Source organism: Elephas maximus, chromosome 13 (genome assembly GCF_024166365.1).
Source record: "Elephas maximus indicus isolate mEleMax1 chromosome 13, mEleMax1 primary haplotype, whole genome shotgun sequence".
NCBI classification, from domain to species: domain Eukaryota; kingdom Metazoa; phylum Chordata; class Mammalia; order Proboscidea; family Elephantidae; genus Elephas; species Elephas maximus.
The window spans coordinates 44,218,593-44,239,917 of NC_064831.1; the positions used below are offsets into that span (position 1 = coordinate 44,218,593).

The 21,325-nt window shown below is 41.2% G+C and overlaps 1 protein-coding gene across 3 annotated transcripts in view; it reads left to right on the forward strand.

Moving 5' to 3' along the window:
• RNF150 (ring finger protein 150) overlaps positions 1-21,325 on the forward strand; it is a 305,548-nt gene that overhangs the window by 227,997 nt on the left and 56,226 nt on the right. For all 3 annotated transcript variants that reach the window (XM_049852772.1, XM_049852774.1, XM_049852775.1), the window contains exons 5-6: positions 3,053-3,149; positions 9,640-9,850. In XM_049852772.1, coding sequence (XP_049708729.1) covers positions 3,053-3,149; positions 9,640-9,850 — 308 coding nt within the window. The remainder of the gene's footprint in view (positions 1-3,052; positions 3,150-9,639; positions 9,851-21,325) is intronic.

A 21,325-nucleotide genomic window follows, 5' to 3' on the forward strand; every position in this document is an offset into this window, starting at 1 on the left:
AGTGACTTCTTTAAGCTAAAACAGGTAATGATCAACCTTACCACATTTCTGCCTCCAGCACGTGTGCAGAAATCACATAGAGGCTGACTACCAGGGTGATCAAAGCAGCCAGATCTTTGACTTTTTTCCTCAGAGGAATGCCAGTTGGTGAGCAAGTTCAGATCAGAAACTTGCTCCCTGAGTGTAGAGCCTGGATATAGAGAGGTTGCTGTTGGTTTTCTTTGGGAATTAGGTAGCTTCACCCAGCTTTGGTATTAGACCCCTCTTCTCTGTTGGCCTCTCCCTCCCACTGGCCTTCTTTTAGCACCCAGCTCAAGGCTCTGCACAAGCCATTCTTTCTCTTCTCTCCTTCCCCTTCATGTGGCTAATGTCAAGTTATCCCTCAGGTCTCAGCCTTGTCACTTTGTCAGGTCAAGGATAAGTCTCCCAGTTACAAGCCCCCAAACTCACTATACTTCTTCTACTGTGATACTTAGCACAGTTTTCATTAAATAGTTTATATATTATTTTATTAATGTCTGCCTCTCCCACTATACTCCCTAAGGGAAGGGACCACGTCAATAGCGTGTTTACTGCTGATTCCAAGTGTCCAAAGAAAAAAAATTGATTAGCAAGTCAATTAGAGTTAACAGGGTTTATTGAGTGAAAAAGGGTTCACAAACAGGAAGTACCCCAAACTTTAAATGGTGAGAGGACTCAAGTTTACATGGTTACAAAAAAAAAAAAACACCAAACCCATTGCCATCAAGTTGATTTGCAACTCATAGTGACCCTACAGGATGGAGTAGATCTGCTCCATAGGGTTTCCAAGGAGCAGCTGGTAGATTTGAACTGCCGACCTTTTGGTTAGCAGCCTGAGCTCTAAATCACTGCACCACCAGGGCCCCTACATATTTACAATGCCCTTTTAAAGTTTAGCTAAGTACCTTGCCCTTGGCTTTGATTGGTTACTCACATTTAATCTTCCTTTTGCTTTGGGAAGGAAACCCTGGTGGTATAGTTGTTAAGAGCCATGGCTGCTAACCCAAAGGTCGACATTTCAAACCCACCAGCCGCTCCTTGGAAGCTCTATGGTGCAGTTCTACTCTGTCCTGTAGGGTCGCTATGAGTCAGAATTGACTCCACAGCAACAGGTTTTTTTGGTTTCTGCTTTGGGAAAGTTGGTCACTGAATGCTAAACTGGCTTATCTTGATCGGATGAGTGTTGCTAACTCATGCTGTTAAGAATTTCTAACTCACGCTAACATGCTAAGTCATGCTGATAAAGAAAACTTGCCTAAATTTCAATTCTACATAAAGCTGGTTTTTTTTTTGTTTGTTTGTTTTTAATGTACTTTTGGTGAAGGTTTACAGAACAAACTAGCTTTTCATTAAACAATTAGTACACATATTGTTTTGTGACATTGGTGGTTACCAACCCCACAACATGTCAACACTCTCCCTGCTTCTCGCCCTTGGCTTCCCTATTACCATAAAGCTGTTGTTTCTTGTAAATGAACTTATGACAAATTTTTGTGTGGCTGTTGGCCCAGGAAAGCCATTTTAACTCTTGCCTCTGTAAAATCTTTCAACACCAATGCTGAGCACAATTCCTGGCATATACAACTTGTTGGATGAATGAATTATAAAGGAATGATGAATAAATAATGAATGAGATATATATCTTCCAAGTGGTAAATCTGCAGGGCATCCTAAACAGTAATCTGGAAACAATTACATGTCCTGGCGGCTACTCTCATTTTCCCAGTCCCTAATCTGATCCTATTCTGTACACAGCTAATCCTGTCCTTTGCACTTAGGTTCTTTAATTTTAGTTGAAAAGGTACACTTCATGAACTCAGCTCCAGCCTGGAGGTCCTTTTTACACATCTGAGCCCAAAGCCCTTTAACAAAAAGAAAATGAGGCTTTGGGAAGTGTTAGAAGAAAAGAAGAAGAAAAATGAGAAAACGGGGTGGGAGCATTCACGGAACAGTGAACCACTAAGGACAGAGAGTCGGGCATGACTGAAATGTCCTAAGGAAGCCCTCATACTTATTCAGACAGTTCTCTCTCTTCTTGCTCCAGGTAGGAAATCCTGACATCTTCTGCTTGTAGTCTAGAGTCTTATGAGTGAGAAGAAAAACATCTGACTTGAGGAGCAACTAAAATCTATGAGCAGGGATCTTGGGAGCAAGGCTTAAATAAAATTCAGTTAGAAGTTCCTTGTACACCTATTAAATGCCCCCTTAGCTGTTAATGCATTCAGCTCTTAACCAAGAGGTTGGAGGTTTGATTCTATCCAGAGGCATCTTGGCAGAAAGGCCTAGTGATCCATTTCAAAAAAATTAGTCATTGAAACCTTGTGGAGCACAATTCTACTTTGAAACTCGTGGGGTCACCATGAGTTGGAATCGACTCAACAGCAACTCGTTACTGGTTATCCTGCTACTTAGATGAAGGCTCACAAGGACGGGCATATGAGCATGGCGATGCAGCTGAGTGAATCAACCACGCAAACAGTAATGCTTACTCGTTGGACATCCGCTTCTGATTTGACAACCAGCAGCCGTAACAACTCAAAATGTCATTTGTGTTGTTAATGCTGCAGAAGCTGCTCTGCCCTTTTTTGATAGATCCCAAATATTCATGGAAATCAACCTTTGCTTTGCAGTTGTCTTCTGTCCATGGGGAAAAAATATTGGGTTTATTTAAAAGTAGCATCTTTCAACTCACCCATGAGGTGTGTACATTTTCCCCACTCTCATTTTTTCCTTTAAACATTCTTCCTGTGGAGAAAGAAAGGAAAATCTATCCGTTGCTATGTTCTCTACATTTTCTGAAACTTGGAAGACTCAATTACAAATAGTATCAGACACAGTTGGGATCCAGACAAATTTTGCCTATTTCGTGACAGGTGTAACAGGAGACACATTGGCCCAGGAGTTAGATCGTGGTTCAAGTCTCGGCTCTGCCACTGAGTTACTGAGTGATGTTGGACAAGTTGCCGGGCTGTAGTGGACTAGGTGGTCTGTGCAGTTACCTCCACTCTAAGATGTATGGTTCTCATTGCAGGCACCTTTTCCACAAGTCCTGTGTTGACCCCTGGCTTCTAGACCATCGCACCTGCCCTATGTGCAAGATGAACATTCTTAAAGCCCTAGGGATCCCGGTAAGCACAGCACAGCCTACAACATCATAATGTCTTGTCTTTCTGCCTTACCCCAAAGCAGGGAGAACACAGCATACCTAGTTCTATGTCCCCTTAATCACATAGCAGTGGTGTCATCTGATGAAGCTCTAAGAAACCCCACCCCCGTCTGAATATATTTCTCCTCTCACTTTTTCTCAGTCTGAGACCACCACTACCCTTTTACCGTGTCCAGTTATTCGTCTGTAAGTCAGGGTGCTGCTTATGTAGCTGATAGGCTTCTCTTCTGGGCTGCAGTGTGTGAGTGGAAGTAGGACATCACAGAGGCTTGATGGGCCAGTTGTACATTGGTTAGTTCGTGTGTGTCATTGCCCCTGCTCGGTCATCCAGGTCACCTGTATGCCATGCTTTCTGATGTTGCCCCCAGTCACAAAGCTTTCAGAGGCATTGAGCTCTTCCCAATAACGTGAGGGAGGACAGTTGCTGGGATCCGGCTTGGAAGCCTCTGTGTGCTGTGAAACTCAGAGGTCTGTGGATACCTTGAGTGAACAGGAAACGAGAGCCAGAGCCACTTAATTCTAGTGCTGTCCTCAAGCTGGTTCCCTCAGTCATGTTTTATAAAATTTAGTCTCTCCCCCAGCGCCAAGAGAATCCCGCCAGATGGCCTGACACTCCAGAGAAAGACTTTCCCAGGGCCATACCCGATGAAGCCCACAAACTGTGTTTGGTGTGACACCAGCTGCTCCATGTTATCCCCCATAGCAGACAAGGGCGGGAAGTATGCCAGACCACTAAATGTGAGGACTTCACAAGAGAGATGTGAGAAAAACAAAAGGCACTGTCTAAGGGAAGCTAGACAAACAGAATAGAGATGCCAGTTCCCCACTCGCCCCCTCCACTTTGCTGCAACCTCTCTGTTGTCACTACTCATGAAGGAGAATATGAATAATTCCAAGAGGTTACTGAAGAAGGATCAGATCAGATATCAAAGGTTCTCTTTAGTGCCAGTGGGCTAATTACCTGAGGAATATCAGAGTGACGCTGTTGGAGAGGGCACACCTGAAGCATGATGAGGCCAGAAGTTGGCTGCATTTTCTACCCCTGCACCAGCTGCCTCCAGGCCAGCTGTATGCTGATTTGCATGGTTGATGATTTGCACGGTTGATACACCAAATGCAAATCAACTGGTGTGACCACAGCTCTGAGCTATATTTTAAGAGGCAGTGCAGTGCGTTAAATTTTCAGACCACAGCTGCAAATGCATAATACGTTCATGGTGAAAATCAATTACAGTGAACATAAAACATTGCTAAGAGCCCAGCATCTCTACCAGATACTGGTGACTTGCAAAACTGAACTCGGTTTTTCCACTTTGAACATTTCAGACTGTAACTGGTTCTTACGGTTAGGGAGGGGGAAATAGGTATGTGTGTGTCTGTGTCTGTCTGTCTGTCTGTCTTTGGTATCCAAAATCTTTAGAATACTCAGTTAAAAGAAGGCCTTTACATCACTTGACTTAGTTTCTATTGCTCGGGATATTTTCAAAGCTCCTAAATCGCAATCCCAGTGCGCCTTGGTCAGGACATTGAAACTAAACAGCCCCCGGTGGTTGCATTTTGTACTAAGTAGCATTTGATTTCAAACTTCTGCAGAAGCTATTTGTAAGGGAGGTGAGAATAGAGTTATTAATTGGTTTTAAAATGGAATTTTTTGGGTGGCCTTTTGGATTATTTCCAAAACTAATAACATTTTCATGTTCAGCAATTTGGGATTCTGGCCGTCGTTTGATGCCTACCAAGACTGGATGGGATTTTACTTAGCACACTTGACTTCCAGGAAGATAACCATCAGTAGTAGCTTTCGAATTTTGCCAAGGATTTTTAAAGGCCAGCTGATAGGGAACATGACAGCCATCTAAGCACGCCCAGAGAACAGAACATCCTCCATGAAGAATAAGGCACGTAGAGTAAGCTGCTTCTCACGGAGCCCCAAGGTATATGGCTACCCTCCCTGCCTGCCCAAGGCTTTTCTACTTCTGTCCGAGAGGATGCTACAAAGTATGGATTCGGGAGGAATTTTGGATGTTGTTCTACACTATCTTCCTGCCATTGGTTAGCACCAAACCTAAATTATAACAGAGATATGACATTCTAGCCTAATCTTAAAACTTTTCATCTCTTTGAACAAGCGCACAGACCCTCAATTAGAAAACACTTCTTTATACCTGACTGGAGTCCTTTATTAGCAGCTTAAAGAACTTGTCTTAAATATTTCCTAAACGCCTTAAACTCCATTTCTTCGTATTCAAGGAAAATTGAAAAGAGCTTGTCACTCTGATAATTGATGCCTGTTGGTCCTTCATCTCCATGCCCCTTACATATGCTAAGTGCTTAATAAATGTTTGTGGAATTATAGCCCTTCAGATTCTTGAAAGCTGCGAGTCATAGGGTCGTATTTATGAAATCCACCCTGACTCACCTTTGAACAGTGTCCACTCACAAACGACTTGATTGTAATACTGATCCACTAGATTATTCAAATACAGGTGGTAAGGTTGTTTCGTTTAGTTTTTCTTGAATATCCTGGTGCCTGTCTGCTCTATGGAAACCCTGGTGGCCTAGTGGTTAAGAGCCAAGGCTGCTAACCAAAAGGTCGGCAGCTTGAATCCACCAGGCAATCCTTGGAAACCCTATGGGGCAGTTCTAGTCTTATAGGGTCGCTGTGGGTGGGAATGGACTCGACGGCAATGGGTTTTTTTTTTTTTTTTCCTGCTCTGTAAGGCACATAACCATAAGTTAAAAGCCAAGAGCTGGGTACATTTTCATTTTGTAAGTGATTTCTCTGGAATGAGATAAAGACTGAGAGCACAGCTCACAGGTGGTGAAATTCCCATTACAATGGGTACCTTTTTCCATTATATTTTGCCAAGAGAAATAAAATAGTGAACAGAAAGGAAAAAAACAAAGTCCTTCATTGTCAGAAGCATTTTTATCCTGTTATATGCATTACAGCGCTTCACCCGCTTTCTGTCCTGTCAAGGCTAGGTCTTTCCTTACAGGGTGGCAGAGTGCAGTTTCAGGGACTATTCTTATAAGGATCCATATAACCTGGTTTTTCAAATCCCAGCAAACACCTCTTCCTACCGTTAGTATCCTAATATGAATAAGATGATTACTATTGAATAGGAAATCCTGTGAATCCTGTATTCTAAGGTCACTAGCTATTTAGCAGTTGATCTGCTTGAGGGCATTTCCCCCTTGCTAAGCTGACTCTGAATACCCATACAGTGATCACTTACAGGCAACATTCTACATGTTTTTCTGAACATTATGACTGTGACTTCTCTTAGAGGTGTATAAATTGGGTCTCTTTTCAAAGTATTATTCTATTTGAGGAACCTTTTAGAGCAGATATAAACTGAGATTATATACAGTTGGTCTATTACATACTATATCTTAACCAAATTATTCACGCCTGCTATCTTTCACAGTCTCACCAAGCTAATTAGCTTTTTCTCTCTCCCGCTACCCCTCCACTAAAGATACAGTACTGTTCCTACTAGCTTACCAACTAAGGGCAAAGAAACACCCTAGATAAAAATAAGGAACTATATAAAAGAAAGGAATAATGTCAGCAACCAGGATCAACATTTTGAAAAATACATCAAACTGCTATTGCACATATGCATTGCGTTCAAATGTTTACGGCAGAACCACCAGCCCGCACAACGTCCTCATTGTGGTCTTTTCCTTCCTGATACCCCACACACAATTAGTTTTGCTTATAATGCTTTTTGGAAACCCTGGTGGCGTAGTGGTTAAGCGCTACAGCTGCCGATCAAAAGATCAGCAGTTCGAATGCACCAGGCGCTCCTTGGAAAGTTCTACTCTGTCCTATAGGGTCACTATGAGTCGGAATCAACTCGACGGCAACGAGTTTGGTTTCGGTTTTTGGATAAGCCTTTTTATGCGACATACCTTGTCTTTGCACAGAACTTAACAGTTTTTAGAGTGTCTTCTCTAATCGTCCTTTACGTGATCTAGGGTAGATACAAATATTCCTAAATTTTCAGAACAGAAAACTGAGACTCGGATAAAATTTTCAAATCAGCACTCACTAAACGCCTAATCGTTATCAGGCACTGCGTTGGAGGCTTGGAATTTAAGCTCAGTAGGATATGGTTAGGGGAAACCCTGGTGGCGTAGTGGTTAAGTGCTACAGCTGCTAACCAAAGGGTTGGCAGTTCAAATCCACCAGGCACTCCTTGGAAACTCTATGGGGCAGTCCTACTCTGTCTTATAGGGTCGCTATGAGTCGGAATCGACTGGACGGTAATAGGTTTTTTTAGGTTAGGATATGGTTGCTTCACTTTAGAAAGTTTGTAGGCTAGTGGAGTGAGACAAACACATTAAAAGTAACCATAACACACGGGAGAAATACCATTTCCAGTGCTACAGATACAGGAGTGGCTGCCTCGGAGGGAACACTACTTAGGAAAAGTGACATTTGAGCTGGGAATTAAAGGGTGATTAGGACTTCAGAGCTCGGCTGCTAACCAAAAAGTCTGCAGTTCAAACTCACCAGCTGTTCCTTGGAAACCCTGTGGGGCAGTTCTACCCTGTCCTAAAGGGCCGCTATGACTCGGAATTGACTCGATGGCAATGGGTTTGGTTTTGGGTTGATTTAAGAGTTCACAAGGGATCAATTTGAGAAGTTGGGGTGTGAAGGGGGGAGAGGGGTAATTAGTGCAAAAATCATTCTGTACAGAGGGACAGCATTAGCATGAGTATTGAGAAACAGGGAAAGTTATGGTGTGTCCTGTGTTTCCAAAGGCTGGGGTTGAGGCCAGAAAGGTAGACTGGGACCAGGCTGTAGAACTTCTGTTGCGCTCTGCAAAGAAGCTTGGCAAATGCAGTTTCATTCCTTAGGAGAAGAGGAGAATCATATCTGTGTTTTGTTTCATTGTGTTTTTTAAAATCATTTGGTGAGAGAGTGGAGAATGGAATATACTTGGGAATTGACTAGAAGGAGTTGGGGAGATTGGTAATGGGGAGAGAAGTGTTCATACATTCATACTCTTGTCCAATATCACAATCAGTACATTTAGCAAATTTGGTAACTTGGTTGCAGTGAATTGACTTTGGCAAACTGAGTTTCAGTGAATTGGCTCAATGCTAATAGCAATAGAGAAAGCAAAAAGAAGAGGGGATGCAGAGAAGAAAGGAATGAGTTGTGTCTGAGAGTCACTGAATTTGAAAGTTTAGTGAGATGGAGATTTCCAACCGAGTGTTGGAAATATAGGTATAGGACACAGGAGACTGGTGTTACATGGCATTACGTAGCTTAAGAACAGCAAACTAGGACAAGAGTCCAGTGCTTTGTATTTCTTGCCTGTACTTCCAATGAGTCTGTAAGATGTAGATTTTCTCTTTTAATCAACCCTGAACATAATAGTCATTGTGATGTTAATTACGTCAATGCCAATCCAGAATTTTCTCCACCTAACCCTGTACAAAAAAAAGTAGTTATTGTCCCTCAAGACAAAGTTGAAGTTCAGGCTAGAGCAAGAAAATTAAATTAATATCTATTCTTAATAGCCTCAAGAAACCATCCCTCTACCTTATTAAAATAATTTTTCTAAGTTTGGGTAGAGGCAAAACAGCTGAAAGTAAGTTAAAAACTGTTATGGGGATAAGTTATAGATATATTCAATATCACTTCAAACAGCAGTACTAAGACCAATGAGTAAAGCTTGCAAAGAATAAGATTTTGCCCAATTATAGAATAGTCTAACAACCCTTGCCAACACTGTCATGCAAAGCAGAGAGCGTCTCATTTCTGTGTTGTTCAAGTGGAGTTATCAGGAATATTGGAAGAAATAAAAGAGTCCTGCAGTAAGTGGGTAATTGAAAAAATGGTCTCATCCTGTTTTATGATTCTAAGATTTTAATTTAGAGGATTTCACTAATATGTAATCAATATAAGATTAAGTGAATAGGGATATTTTTCAACAGCTGGATTTTTTTGGCTTATGTTTAAAAAAAAAAAAATAGCCTTACCCTGTGGTTGTGTGTGTATGTGTGTGTGCCTCTTTAATTAACAAAAGTCAGATTCTATTTTTCCCCTCTCCCTCCTCCCCCAGACTATTGTGTCATTAGTATATTTGTAAATAATGCATGGATCTTTGGGAATAATTGTCAGTCTTTCTGATATAGGGAGCAAGCATACTATATAAGGAAGTGCTGTTATTATAAATAAATATCCTATTGTGCCCCTAAATAATTATTTTAATGTATAGATTTTGCTACTCCCTGGAGTTAAAACCTCCAGAAAGGAAATTTTGAAAGACCTTTCACGTTAATTTTACAGAAACTCCATCTGGAATATTTTAAAATAAAGCCGTTCAGGAAGAAAACAGTAAAGAGCTTAATTTTCTATTGAGAAAGCATGTTTAGACCTTAGATATTTTGAGTACGTACACTAAAAATAGATCCTTTTTTACTGCCATCAGCCCAATGCTGACTGCATGGACGACTTGCCCACCGACTTCGACGGCTCTCTGGGAGGCCCACCAACCAACCAGATCACAGGTGCCAGTGACACAACTGTGAACGAGAGTTCAGTCACTTTGGACCCTGCTGTCCGGACTGTGGGAGCCTTGCAGGTGGTCCAGGATTCAGACCCCACTCCCCAGGAAGGAGACATCATCTTCATTACCAACAGTAAGTCCTGCTATGCTTAAAGGTGCCGTATTCAAAGGTCTGTTGCCTCATGCAAATTGGAAAAAGATGCCTATTGTCTAGAAAAAAAGATATACTTGTGTGTATGAGTGCCAGGCTAAACACTCATACCAGTTAGGCCTGTCCAGAACGTGCAGGGCGGACAGCAGACCTGGTCCATGGACCCTTACTATTGCCTCCTGACACACTAACACCAGAGCACACACACCACGGCACTGCACACACGTCATGCCCCCTCCTCCGTGGTACCTGAAGCATGTAGGGTGGTGGATCTGGCCTGTGAGGGTGGAGAGCAGGTGAGAGAAGTGCCTATAGGGAATGCTCACCATGACTGGGATAGGGCACAACGCTGCCACTTGTGAGCACCTGCACTGGAGCCCTCCTGAGTGTGCACGTGGCTGTATAGGCTACACTGGACCGCATGCAGAGGGCGCTCTTCCCTGTTGCTAGAGGACTCGGGTATAAATGGCATCCCTTTAGATGGACATTATTGCAGTGCAACCTGAATTCCTGTAAATAGTGGCCCTGCATATTAAAATATCCTTTGGCTATTTTCCCCACTACCGCCTCCTGCATAGACAATAACTAAATATTGTTCTATTTTATGATGGTTATTTATCATAAAAATGGAGCCCTGGTGGCGCAGTGGTTAAGAGCTCGGCTGCTGACCAAAAGGTCAGCAATTTGAATCCACCAGCAGCTCTTTGGAAACTGTACGGGGCAGTTCTATTCTGTCCTATAGGGTCACTATGAGTTGGAATTGACTTGATGGCCGTGGATTTGGTGTGATTTTATCAGAAAAATATTGAGACATCTGTATTAGCATCAAGATTGAAGCTAAAATCTAAAGAGCCTATTTTTCAGTCTAATAGAGTAGAGATAAGAGCCCCAAGAGTTCTAAGAAAATCAGCATGCAAATTAACTTTAGTTTAAGGTTAAAAGGGTGGGTGGTAATTGTAATTTAAAATAAAGTATATTTTTCCCTTGAGAGAAGTAACCTATTCAGTATAGAAACTTTGAAAAAACCGATTGAAGAAAATCACCCATAGTCTCCCCACCTAGCTGTAACCACTGTTAAAGTATTTTGAGGTATTTTCTTTTAAGCCTGCCCTGTTTTTTTACATATTTGTGATTTTTATAGAATTTATAAAAATCAGGCATTATGAAATTTAAAGATTTTCTGATGAATAAACTAACAAACAATAATCATAGTTGAAAGATGAAAGAAAAAAAAAATTAAAAGAATGCAAAAAATTACTTAGAGTCCTGTTACCTGGTAGTAACATTAACATTTTGGCATGTATCCTTATAATCTTTTATGATATATTTGAGACCATACCGTAAATGCTGAATGTTGCATATTATAACCATAGATCTTTCACAGGACCTAGCAAAAAGGTGAATTATAGAGGAATTTGGTGATAAGTATCTGCCCATGCAAGGTTTATTAAGTTTTGGTAGATAAGAGTTTTAATACCAAAAACTTGACTTCTGGAGGAATAAAGCCCTTAATATTGAAACATTGACCATTAAGCCTTTAAAGGCCCTTAAAGATGAATATTTACCCTTCTCTGTTTTGAAGGCCTAGAGCACTGTCATCCAATATTAGTAGAATGCAAGCCATATATGTAATTTTAAATTTTCTAGTAGCCACACTAAAAAAAGAAAATAAAAAGAAACAGGGACAACGAAAAGACAGAGAACCCAATTAAGAAATGGGTAATGGACTTGAATAGGCATTTCTCCAAAGAAGATCTACAAATGGCCAATAAGCACACGAAAAGATGCTCAACATCATAGTTACTAGAGAAATGCATATCAAAACCACAATGAGATACCGCATCATACCCATTAGGATGGCTATTGTCAGAAAAACAAAAACTAACAAGTCTTGATAAGGATGTGAAGATATTGGAAGCTTTGTGCATTTCTGGTAGAAATGTAAAATGGTGAAGCTGCCATAGAAAACAATTTGTTGGTTCCTCAAAAAGTTAAACATAGAATTGTCATATAACCCAGCAATTCCAGTTCTAGGTATATACCCAAGAATTTTGAAAGCAAAGACTCAAACAGATACTTGTACATCAATGCTCATCACAGCATTATTCACAATAGCCAAAAGCTGGAAACAACCCAAGTGTCCATCAACAGATGAATGGATAAACAAAATGTGGTATAGCCATAAAATGGAAAATTGTAAATGAAGGTAAATGAAGTTCTGATACATGCTGTGACATGGATGAACCTTGAAAACATTATGTTGAATGAAATAAGTCAGGCACAAAAGGACCGTATTAGTCATCTAGTGCTGATATAACAGAAATACCACAAGTGGATGGCTCTAACAAACAGAAGTTTATTTTCTTACAGTCTAGTAGCCTAGAAGTCCAAATTCAGGGTGTCAGCTCCAGGGGAAGGCTTTCTCTGTCGGCTCTGGAGGAAGGTCCTTGTCATCAGTCTTCCCCTGGACTAGGAGCTTCTCCGCACAGGAACCCCGGATCCGAAGAACACACTCTAGTCCCGGTGGTGCTTTCTTGGTTGTCTGAGGTCCTCCTGTCTCTCTGCTTGCTTCTCCCTTTTATATCTCAAAAGAGATTGTCTCAAGACATAATCCAATCTTATAGATTGAGTCCTGCCTCATTAACATAACTGCCACCTACCCCACCTCATTAACATCACAGAGGTAGGATTTACAACACATAGGAAAATCACATCAGATGACAAAATGGTAGACAATCACACTATACTGGGAATCATGGCCTAGCCAAATTGATACAATATTTTGGGGGGCACAATTCAATCCATGACAAGAGTAAATATTGTATGGTCCCACTTATATGAAATATCTAGTTTAGGCAAATCCATAGAAACAAAAGTTTATTAGTGGTTACCAGGGGCTCAGGAAAGAAAAGAATGGGAATTATTGCTGAAGAGGTACTGAGTGTCTATTTGGAGTGATGTAAAACCTTTGGAAATGGATAGTAGTGATGATAACACAACATTTTGAATATAACTAATTTCACTGAATTGTACACTTAAAAATAGTAAAAATAACACACTTTTGTTATGGTATATATAAATATGGCTAGAGATATCAGTCTCTTAGTACAGATACTCCATTCTTATAAAATATTTTTCCTAGGCCATTTGTTTCTAATTAGTCTTATTTATTGGGATTTAACAGAAATTTCCAAACACAATCATTCGTGTTAGATATAAATGGTTTACACGAGGCTGTAGAGTCCTTAAGGGAAAGTGATCTGCCCTTTGTAGATTTGCAAGATGCCTGATGCCCTAATCAAATAGATATTTAATCAATAAATGAACAAATACATGACTAAATTAGTGAAAAGATTTACATTCTCATCAACATCGTAATCAACTCTAATGCTGTCTACAAATAATGTGATTGGGGAAATAAGTATAGTTGGGGATACACTTTTGGAAGAAAGCCCTGGCAATCTACTTCCAAAAAATCAACCATTGGAAACTCTATGGAGCACAAGTCTACTCTGACACATGGGGTCACCAGGAGTCAGCGTCGACTTGATAGAAACCGGTTTCTTTGAAATGGATACAGTATTGTTGTAAGTCACTAATAAATAACCCAACTGACGTAACTTTCCCCCTCATTATTCTTTCCCACTTCATATCTCCACAGACCCAGGAAATTACAGGAAAACAAAGATACAACAGTTAACCGATAACATCTTAAAGACCCCATGTCCAAACAAGGTCACACTCACAGGCACAGGGACTATGATTTCAATATAAATTGTGAAGGGACACAACTCAATCCATGACATACCCATGTCTTTAGTGTTTCTGATATTACTTCTTGTATAACCTCAGGCTCACATGGCAGTCCCAGATCACGTAGCGTTACTTCTCCACCTTAGTACAAGGATTCATTTGTATGAATGCCCAAATATCACTCTCCAATCTTTATCTGCAGGCCTGGTTACACCAGAAACATACTTTACTTTCTGACTACCCAAGTCCAGGCTGTAGATTGTTGGGTTTGCTTCAGTGGGGGAAAAATTCCTTAGGACCAAAGGAAAACACAGTTAATCAAACAGCCCTGTGTGTTCGGAGGCTCCAGAAGGGAGCTGGAGAAAGACAATAGGATTTTCCCTTCCCGAAAAAAAACCTTTGAGTAACACCCTATATCTTCTCAGCAGGGTCTGAAGCCTTCCCTTTATTTTTCAAGAAAGTTGTTGACACCACCATACCTTTCCTTATTTCTCTTATTGAATCACTACATGTCCTCCAGCACTGCCTATAGACCGTAACCCACTTGCCATTCCTTCTACCTCAAACTAGAAGGAACCAAGAGTAGCTCATGAGGTGGAGGGTGAGGCATGTGAGAGACTAAAAATTAAAAAAAAAAAACATTGCCATCCAGTCGATTTGGACTCATAGCAACCCTATGAGACAGAGTAGAACTATCCCTATAGGGTTTCCAAGAAGCAGCTAGTGGATTCGAACTGCTGGCCTTTTGGTTAGCAGCCAAGCTCTTAACCACTGCGTCACCAGGGCTCTAAGAGCCAGAAAAGGCCATGGAGATGACAGCATCAAGATATCTCAGACCTGCCCCCATGCCTTCTGAGGCAGACTTGAGGTAATATGTTTGGACAGGGAACCTGGTCTTTAAAGTTTACCAAACCCACCCCGCCCCCAGAAAAAAAAAAAAATCAAAATTATTGCCATCGAGTTGATTCTGACTCATAGTGACCCTATAGGACAGAGTAAAACTGCCTGATAGGGTTTCCAAGGAGCGGCTGGTGGATTCGAACTGCCGACCTTTTGGTTAGTAGCCGATCTCCTAACCACTGCACCACCAGGGCTCCTCAAAGTTTACAGAAGGAAGCAATATATGTAAATCAGTGTGGAGTTTAAAATTGGCTACTTAAGATGACATGTGGTATAGGTTTCCTCGGGGAAACTTCCTTGCCTAACTTCCTGTCAGCTCTGACCCCTGGGAAAAGAATAGTGTATCTAGTGTGTTGAACAAATACGACTTGAGAGGTGCTCAAAATGCATCTTTATTTTTGCCCACTGCCATTTTAAATTATATTCAGTGGGTGTAATATTCCCCTGCCCCTGGATGAAAATTTCTTCAGGCTCACGAGTTTTTTGCTCACTCTTACGTAAATGATAGTTGTAGAGTCCTTTTAAGTCTCAAAGACAGACAAAAACTCAGAAATTAGAATTTTCAATCTAAGATATTACTTACCCTGGACCCAGCTGTATTTTTTCTCTCCTCCCTTAGCTCCACCCTGCTTCAGAATGGATCCCTGCAAGAAAGGGGGCAGGGATAGGGAGAGGGACATGATAGGATTCTCTCTGCTGACAGAAAGGTCGGAGGTCCGAGTCCACCCAGAGGCACCTCAGAAAAAAGAAATGATGATCTACTTCCAAAAGATCAGCCACTGAAAACCCTGTGGAGCACGGTTCTGCTCTGACGCACATGGGTCACCGTGAGTCAGAATCAACTCAGTGGCAACTGGTGCTGGTGCTGATCCCATTAGCTATCATTTTAGTCCCCACCAGGTAAAAGGGGGTATGGGTAGTGGAGTTGGAGAGAGACAAGGACAGTTCTCACAAATCGGTTAGTTGGTCATCTAGCTTCATGCTCTCTAATCCTGGGAACTGTTTAAATCTGGTTTTCTCAAAAGGCACTTACAGGCTATTGGGAAGATTTCTCCCAGGCCCTGTCCTTGGTAATTCCCATGGTTCACAGCAGAGAATCTCTGTTAGTTTCTTGATAGGCCTTAGGCAGTCCCTGGTCATCCAACTGTCCGTTTCGCCCTGTCAGCTGAGATCCCTCAACCCCTCCAGGTGATTCTTTTGCCTAGGGCCCAAGATGACCCCAATCCAGCTCCCTCTCCCATGTGTCCCCCTCTGGGACACTCACACATTACTCACCCTGATAGTCATGTTCCAGTACAGCAGCGCTTTCTGGCCTCTGACCCCACACAGGCCATCTGCCTCCTCTCACCATATTTCAGTTTGGAAGGAAAACTGAGTCCATAGTCTGTTTTAACTCTTCTCAGGCTTGAGCTGGTTCTTTCTAAGTCCCACCTACCCAGACAGGGAACATATTTCAAAATCCGATCAGGGTTCCCTTGCAGCAACCCCTCACTGGGTAGGGGCTGGGAGGTAGAGCTTCTCATCTGTTTTGCTAGAGGGGTAGGATTCAGCATGACAATGCTCTCTCCATAGAAAATCTGTTCACCAATCTCCCCACCTTCCTCTCTGTTATGAATTGAATTGTGTCCTCCTAAAATGTGTATCGACTTGGCTAGGCCATGATTCCCAATATTGTGTGGTTTCCTCCATTTTGTGATCTGTTGTAATTTTTTCTGTGTGTTGTAAATCCTAACCTCTATGATGTTAATGAGGCAGGATTAGAGGCAGTTATGTTAATGAGGCATGGTTCAATCTACAGGATTAGGTTGTATCTTGAGTCAATCTATTTTGAGATATAAAAGAGAGAATAAAGTAGAGAGTAGAGGGACCTCATTACCACCAAGCAAGAAGAGTCAGGAGCAGAGTATGTCCTTTAGACCGGGGGTCCCTGTGTTGAGAAGCTCCTAGGCCAAGGGAAGATTGATGATAAGGACCTTCCCCCAGAGCCAACAGAGAGAGAGAGCTGGCACCCTAAATTCAGACTTTTAGCCTCCTAAACTGTGAGAGAATAAATTTCTGTTTGTTAAAGCTATCCGCTTGTGGTATTTCTGTGAGAGCAGCACTAGATAACTAAGATACTCTCCTTCTGCCCCCTTTTTATTGTCTCAAAATAGGTCACAGGGTCAAGAATCATGGAACAGGTTCACATTCATATTCACTGTACATCTATCAATGGAGTGGGTTTAAGGGGTGGGTAGTTGTTATAGAGTCTGTCTCATACATCGTTGCTATCTACATCTCTTCAGTAGAAACTGAGGCAGGAAGATTCTTATAACAGTGCAAAGGAATTAGTTCCTGAATGTCTTGATAAGGTTCGCATGAGAACCACATTCTTAGATGATTGTTGTTGTTCTTTTTTTTTTTTTTATTGTGTTTTAGATGAAGGTTTACAGAGCAAATTAGTTTCTCATTAAACAACTAATACACATTATTGTTGTTCTTGTTAGCTGCTGTCCAATCGCCCCAATTCACAGACACCCCATTCACAATGGAACAAAACACTGCCTGGTCCTGCACCATCCCCACGATCAGTTAGGGATCAAACTGTTGTGATCCAAAGGGTTTTCACTGGCTGATTTTCAGAAGTACATCCCCAGGCCTAGTCTGTCTTAGATGATATATCTATTAAACTTTTCAAAGAAACTAGAGACAGGTCAGTCTCTTAGAATAAAATATGCTCATACTCTTCAAAATGCCCTCACAAGACAAAAATAATCGTTGAAGCCTAGCTGAAGCTGTGGCACAGAAAAAGGTAGTTTTCATGCTACCACTGCAGCCACCTAGTAGCTCTCCAGGGGCACATACTCCATACTGATTATGAGAAGAACTTCCAAAAAGAGTTCATTCAGAGACTTGTGTTTAGCCTGTGGAATGATTCTCTTTCTGCTTTGGGGAACTCAGTATAAATCTGAGGATTCTTCACTGCTAAAGACACATTTCTCTTAAAATTGGGCCAAGAGTGACATTTATTTTTTTAATTTTTAAGCCCAGTGTACATTATTTAGGGAGCAATTGGTGAAGGATTCAGAACATTTATTTTCAAAACTTTCAAATGTGCCTAGACTCTCTCTGACCACACCTGAAGATCAAAACAAGAGAGAGAGTGTGCATTTAGAATTTTTCCTGGGCACCCAATTTTGAATCTCTGTGAGTCAAGATAACTGAGAGAGCTGGCGTGACCATCACGTTTTCATTTCAAACATGCAGCCACACTTTGCTATATTTGCAAAACAGCAATTTCCAGGCTTATGTGACTACAAGGGGAGCTCTGGTGGCACAGTGGTTAAGTGCTCGGCCACTAACCAAAAGGTCAGCAGTTTGAACCCACCAGCTGCTCCATCGGAGAAGGATGTGGCAGTCTGCTTCCGTAAGGATTTATAGCCTTGGAAATCCTATGGGAGTTCTACTCTGTCTTGTATGGTCGCTATGAGTCAGAATCAACTCGACGGTAATGGGTTTTTGGAATAGGATGTGACTGCAAAATATACAATGCCTTCCAGAAATAAACACTTTTAGGTAAAGCATTCCAGCATTTATGAGAGAGTACAAGAGTGAGTAGCCAAGTTTGCTTTTTTGACTTGCGTTAAAATCTGAAATGGCAAAGCATCTACTGTTGACTATGAATAAATACGTGAGCTCCCCTGATGCCCATAAGACTCACATTAGCTCTGGAAAGATGATTGCTTTGATTTGTGAACATGTTCCATTGTAGAAGATAAAAGAATCATCCAACCATTTAAGATCTTAGACCTCACTATCATTTCTCCTTCAGGAAATAGTTAAGCCACGGTGGACTACTTCTCTACAAAATGGAGCATTTGCAGATTGTAATACTGCTCCATATAATCACTGGAGGTGTCTCTTAATGTGCTGGGTCCCTGAAGCAACATAACCCGCTTATTTCTGAGCCCTCCAGCTCAGCAGCTCAATGACAACTTCCACAGGGGGAAGAGCAAAGATGTTTATGATAAGCACATACTCTGATGATCAAGTAACCCAAATGGCAACCAGCCAATCCACTGTCCACATGGTTTTCCGTGATAACATTCCTGCTGGATTAAAAGCATTTCCAGTCCAAGAAAGTGCCCGGGATTTTCCTGTCTTGCATGCCTGGTGCCCCTGACAGAGAGGAATGAGGATCTGCAGACTGACAAACAGCCTGTGAGAGAATTAATCAATTTAGACCAAAGATATATTGCCACTTGGAGCACTCAACCTGAGTATGGCACCCAGAAGAAACTTGTCGTCCTGAAATGAAGGAGCTCAGCCAGCAGATTAAATCCATTCATTGCTGGAAGATTGTCTCAGATGTTCTGAGATACTCACTGGTAATCACATTTTCAAATTGATTAATTCCTCACAAGGCTGTCTTGCTTTTGATAAATGCCATACCTCTGCCACTGTTACAAGAGTGAGCTGGGAAAAGGACTCTTAACCAGACATGTACGCACTGAACATAAACCTCAGTGTGAGATGGCAGCTGATGGCAGGAAATACAACTGGCAGGTCAGCACTTTTTCAATGTTTGAGCAGCATCAAGTGTAAATAAGATAACGTTTTTGTTTGTATTTCAATTCTGAAGCAAATCACTGGGAAGTTACAACATTCTGAGATTAAGAAAGCAGGAATATCTGAAAATGCCTTTTGGATGACGTAAAAAATGACTTGAGAATTCAGAGTGTAAGGGTTCAGAAAGGAAATCCATTGGTTCGGAAAACTAAGTGTAACTATCAGAACTTAATTGGAGCTACTTGAAGTCAGATGATATAATGGAAAGACACTGGTCAGAGGCAAGAAATTCAGGCCTTCATCCCGATTTGGCCTTCAGTTTGCTGTGTGACCTTGGGTAAGTAACTTACCCTCTGTACAATTCCTTTCCCTCACCTGTCAAATAAGGCAGTTGTACTAGTAGATGATTTCTAAGATCCCTTCCGGCTCCATAGAGTCCTAGGTGGTGCAAACAGTTAACATGCTCAGCTGTTACCCAAAAAGTTTGAAGTTCAAGTCCACCCAGATGCACCTCAGAAGAAAGGCCTTGTGATCTACTTCTGAAAAATCAGCCATTGAAAACCCAGTGGCGCACAGTTCCACTCTGACACAAATAGGGTCACTGTGGGTTGGAACTAACTCAATAACTTTTTTTTTTTCCAGTTCCATAAATCTATGATTAAAGTTAAAATTCTTACCATGGCGCCCTTAGCAAATCTTGCTAGGAAAGTGTCAAGATCTTGCTTCCTCACTTACAAGCCCTTCTTGCCACCCTTCTCCTTCCAGCACCACTAAGCCAACCTAGCAATAATTGTTGCCTCAGCTCTGTCCACACTGCCACATTCCTTGGGACTGTAGAGGGTTATCATGAGACTCCAACATGGGTTCATATCAAAAGAATGGTTGAAAAGACAGTGGGTAGAGGCAGCTGGAAGGGACAGCAGCACCACTGGCCTTGGTCCATAGTGGGGACTTGTCTGCTTTCAAGATTATGATACACAGTGAACCTTGCACACAGAGCATTACAGCCCTCCATGTGCACAAGGCTCTCTACTCACCTGGTCTCTGGAAAGCTGTTAGTGTCAATTTCAATAGTAATACCTATGATGGCATGTGATGTAAACTAAAATATTAGGTAGAGCAACTTTTCTTTATTCAATTTTAATATTGATCCTAGACAATGGGCAAACAATACTTGGAAAAAAGTATAGTGCTTTTTCAGTAGGGAATGATGTGGATCTAAACTCAATTCTTTGTATGTATTTGAATACACAGTTTGGTACTTAGGCCCAGTAGCTATACATACAATTTTATGTATTTATAAGGCTTATCATTTTTACAGTAAATACCACTTATATTGTCTCATTTTTTCTCTTGGGGAAGTAAACCAAACCAAACCCATTGAGTATCTGACTCATAGCAACCTTATAGGACAGAGTAGAACTGCCCTATATTTATAGGGTTCCCTAAGAGCAGCTTGTAGATTCAAACTGCCGACCTTTTGGTTAGCAGCCAAGCTCTTAACTACTGCACCACCAGAGATCCCTTGGAAAATAGTAAAAAAAAAAAACTAAAAGCCTGTGCAGTTGTTTGGAATTGGTATTGTCTTCATTTTACAAATGAGGATGCCGAAGCACCGGTACTTCAGACTTGTTAGTCCCCAGTCAAGGAAGAATCCTCTCTCACCCAACCCCAATTCCAGGGAGGTTTATACTTTATATGAGTCTATTCATGTATATGTCAGATAAATGTAATGAAAATCAGTGATAACTACCTAAGAATAGCTCCAGTTCATCTAAATATTTTAAACCTTACTCTATTTTACTTGTTACCAGAATATTTAAGCTCCAGACATTGTATTAAGGATTTAGCTTAACTCGTTAACAAGTTGAATGCTAAAAAGCACATTTCTCTCCTTATTACGATGAAGTACGAAGCAGAAAATGTTTTGTAAAATAATTCAATTTAATAATTAATATCACTTCATTATTAAAGCAGCAGGAATTAAGAAACCTTAGTATTATCTTTCAAGGATTCTTGCTTTCTTCCAGCAGAAAGAAATACCTTGATTTCATTGATTGACCTTTCTGCCTAAGATCTCAAAGCATAATTCACCCATCATATCTGATTCTGTCTTCATAACATTCTTGCATAGTAGACTTAGGCAGTAATATCTATTTCAAAAGGAAAAACTGAAGCATGGGGGCTAAATCAAGTTTCCCATCCTAGCCCAATTGTCTTTCCAATCCTGAATGACCCAGCTAAACTGGTTTCCTT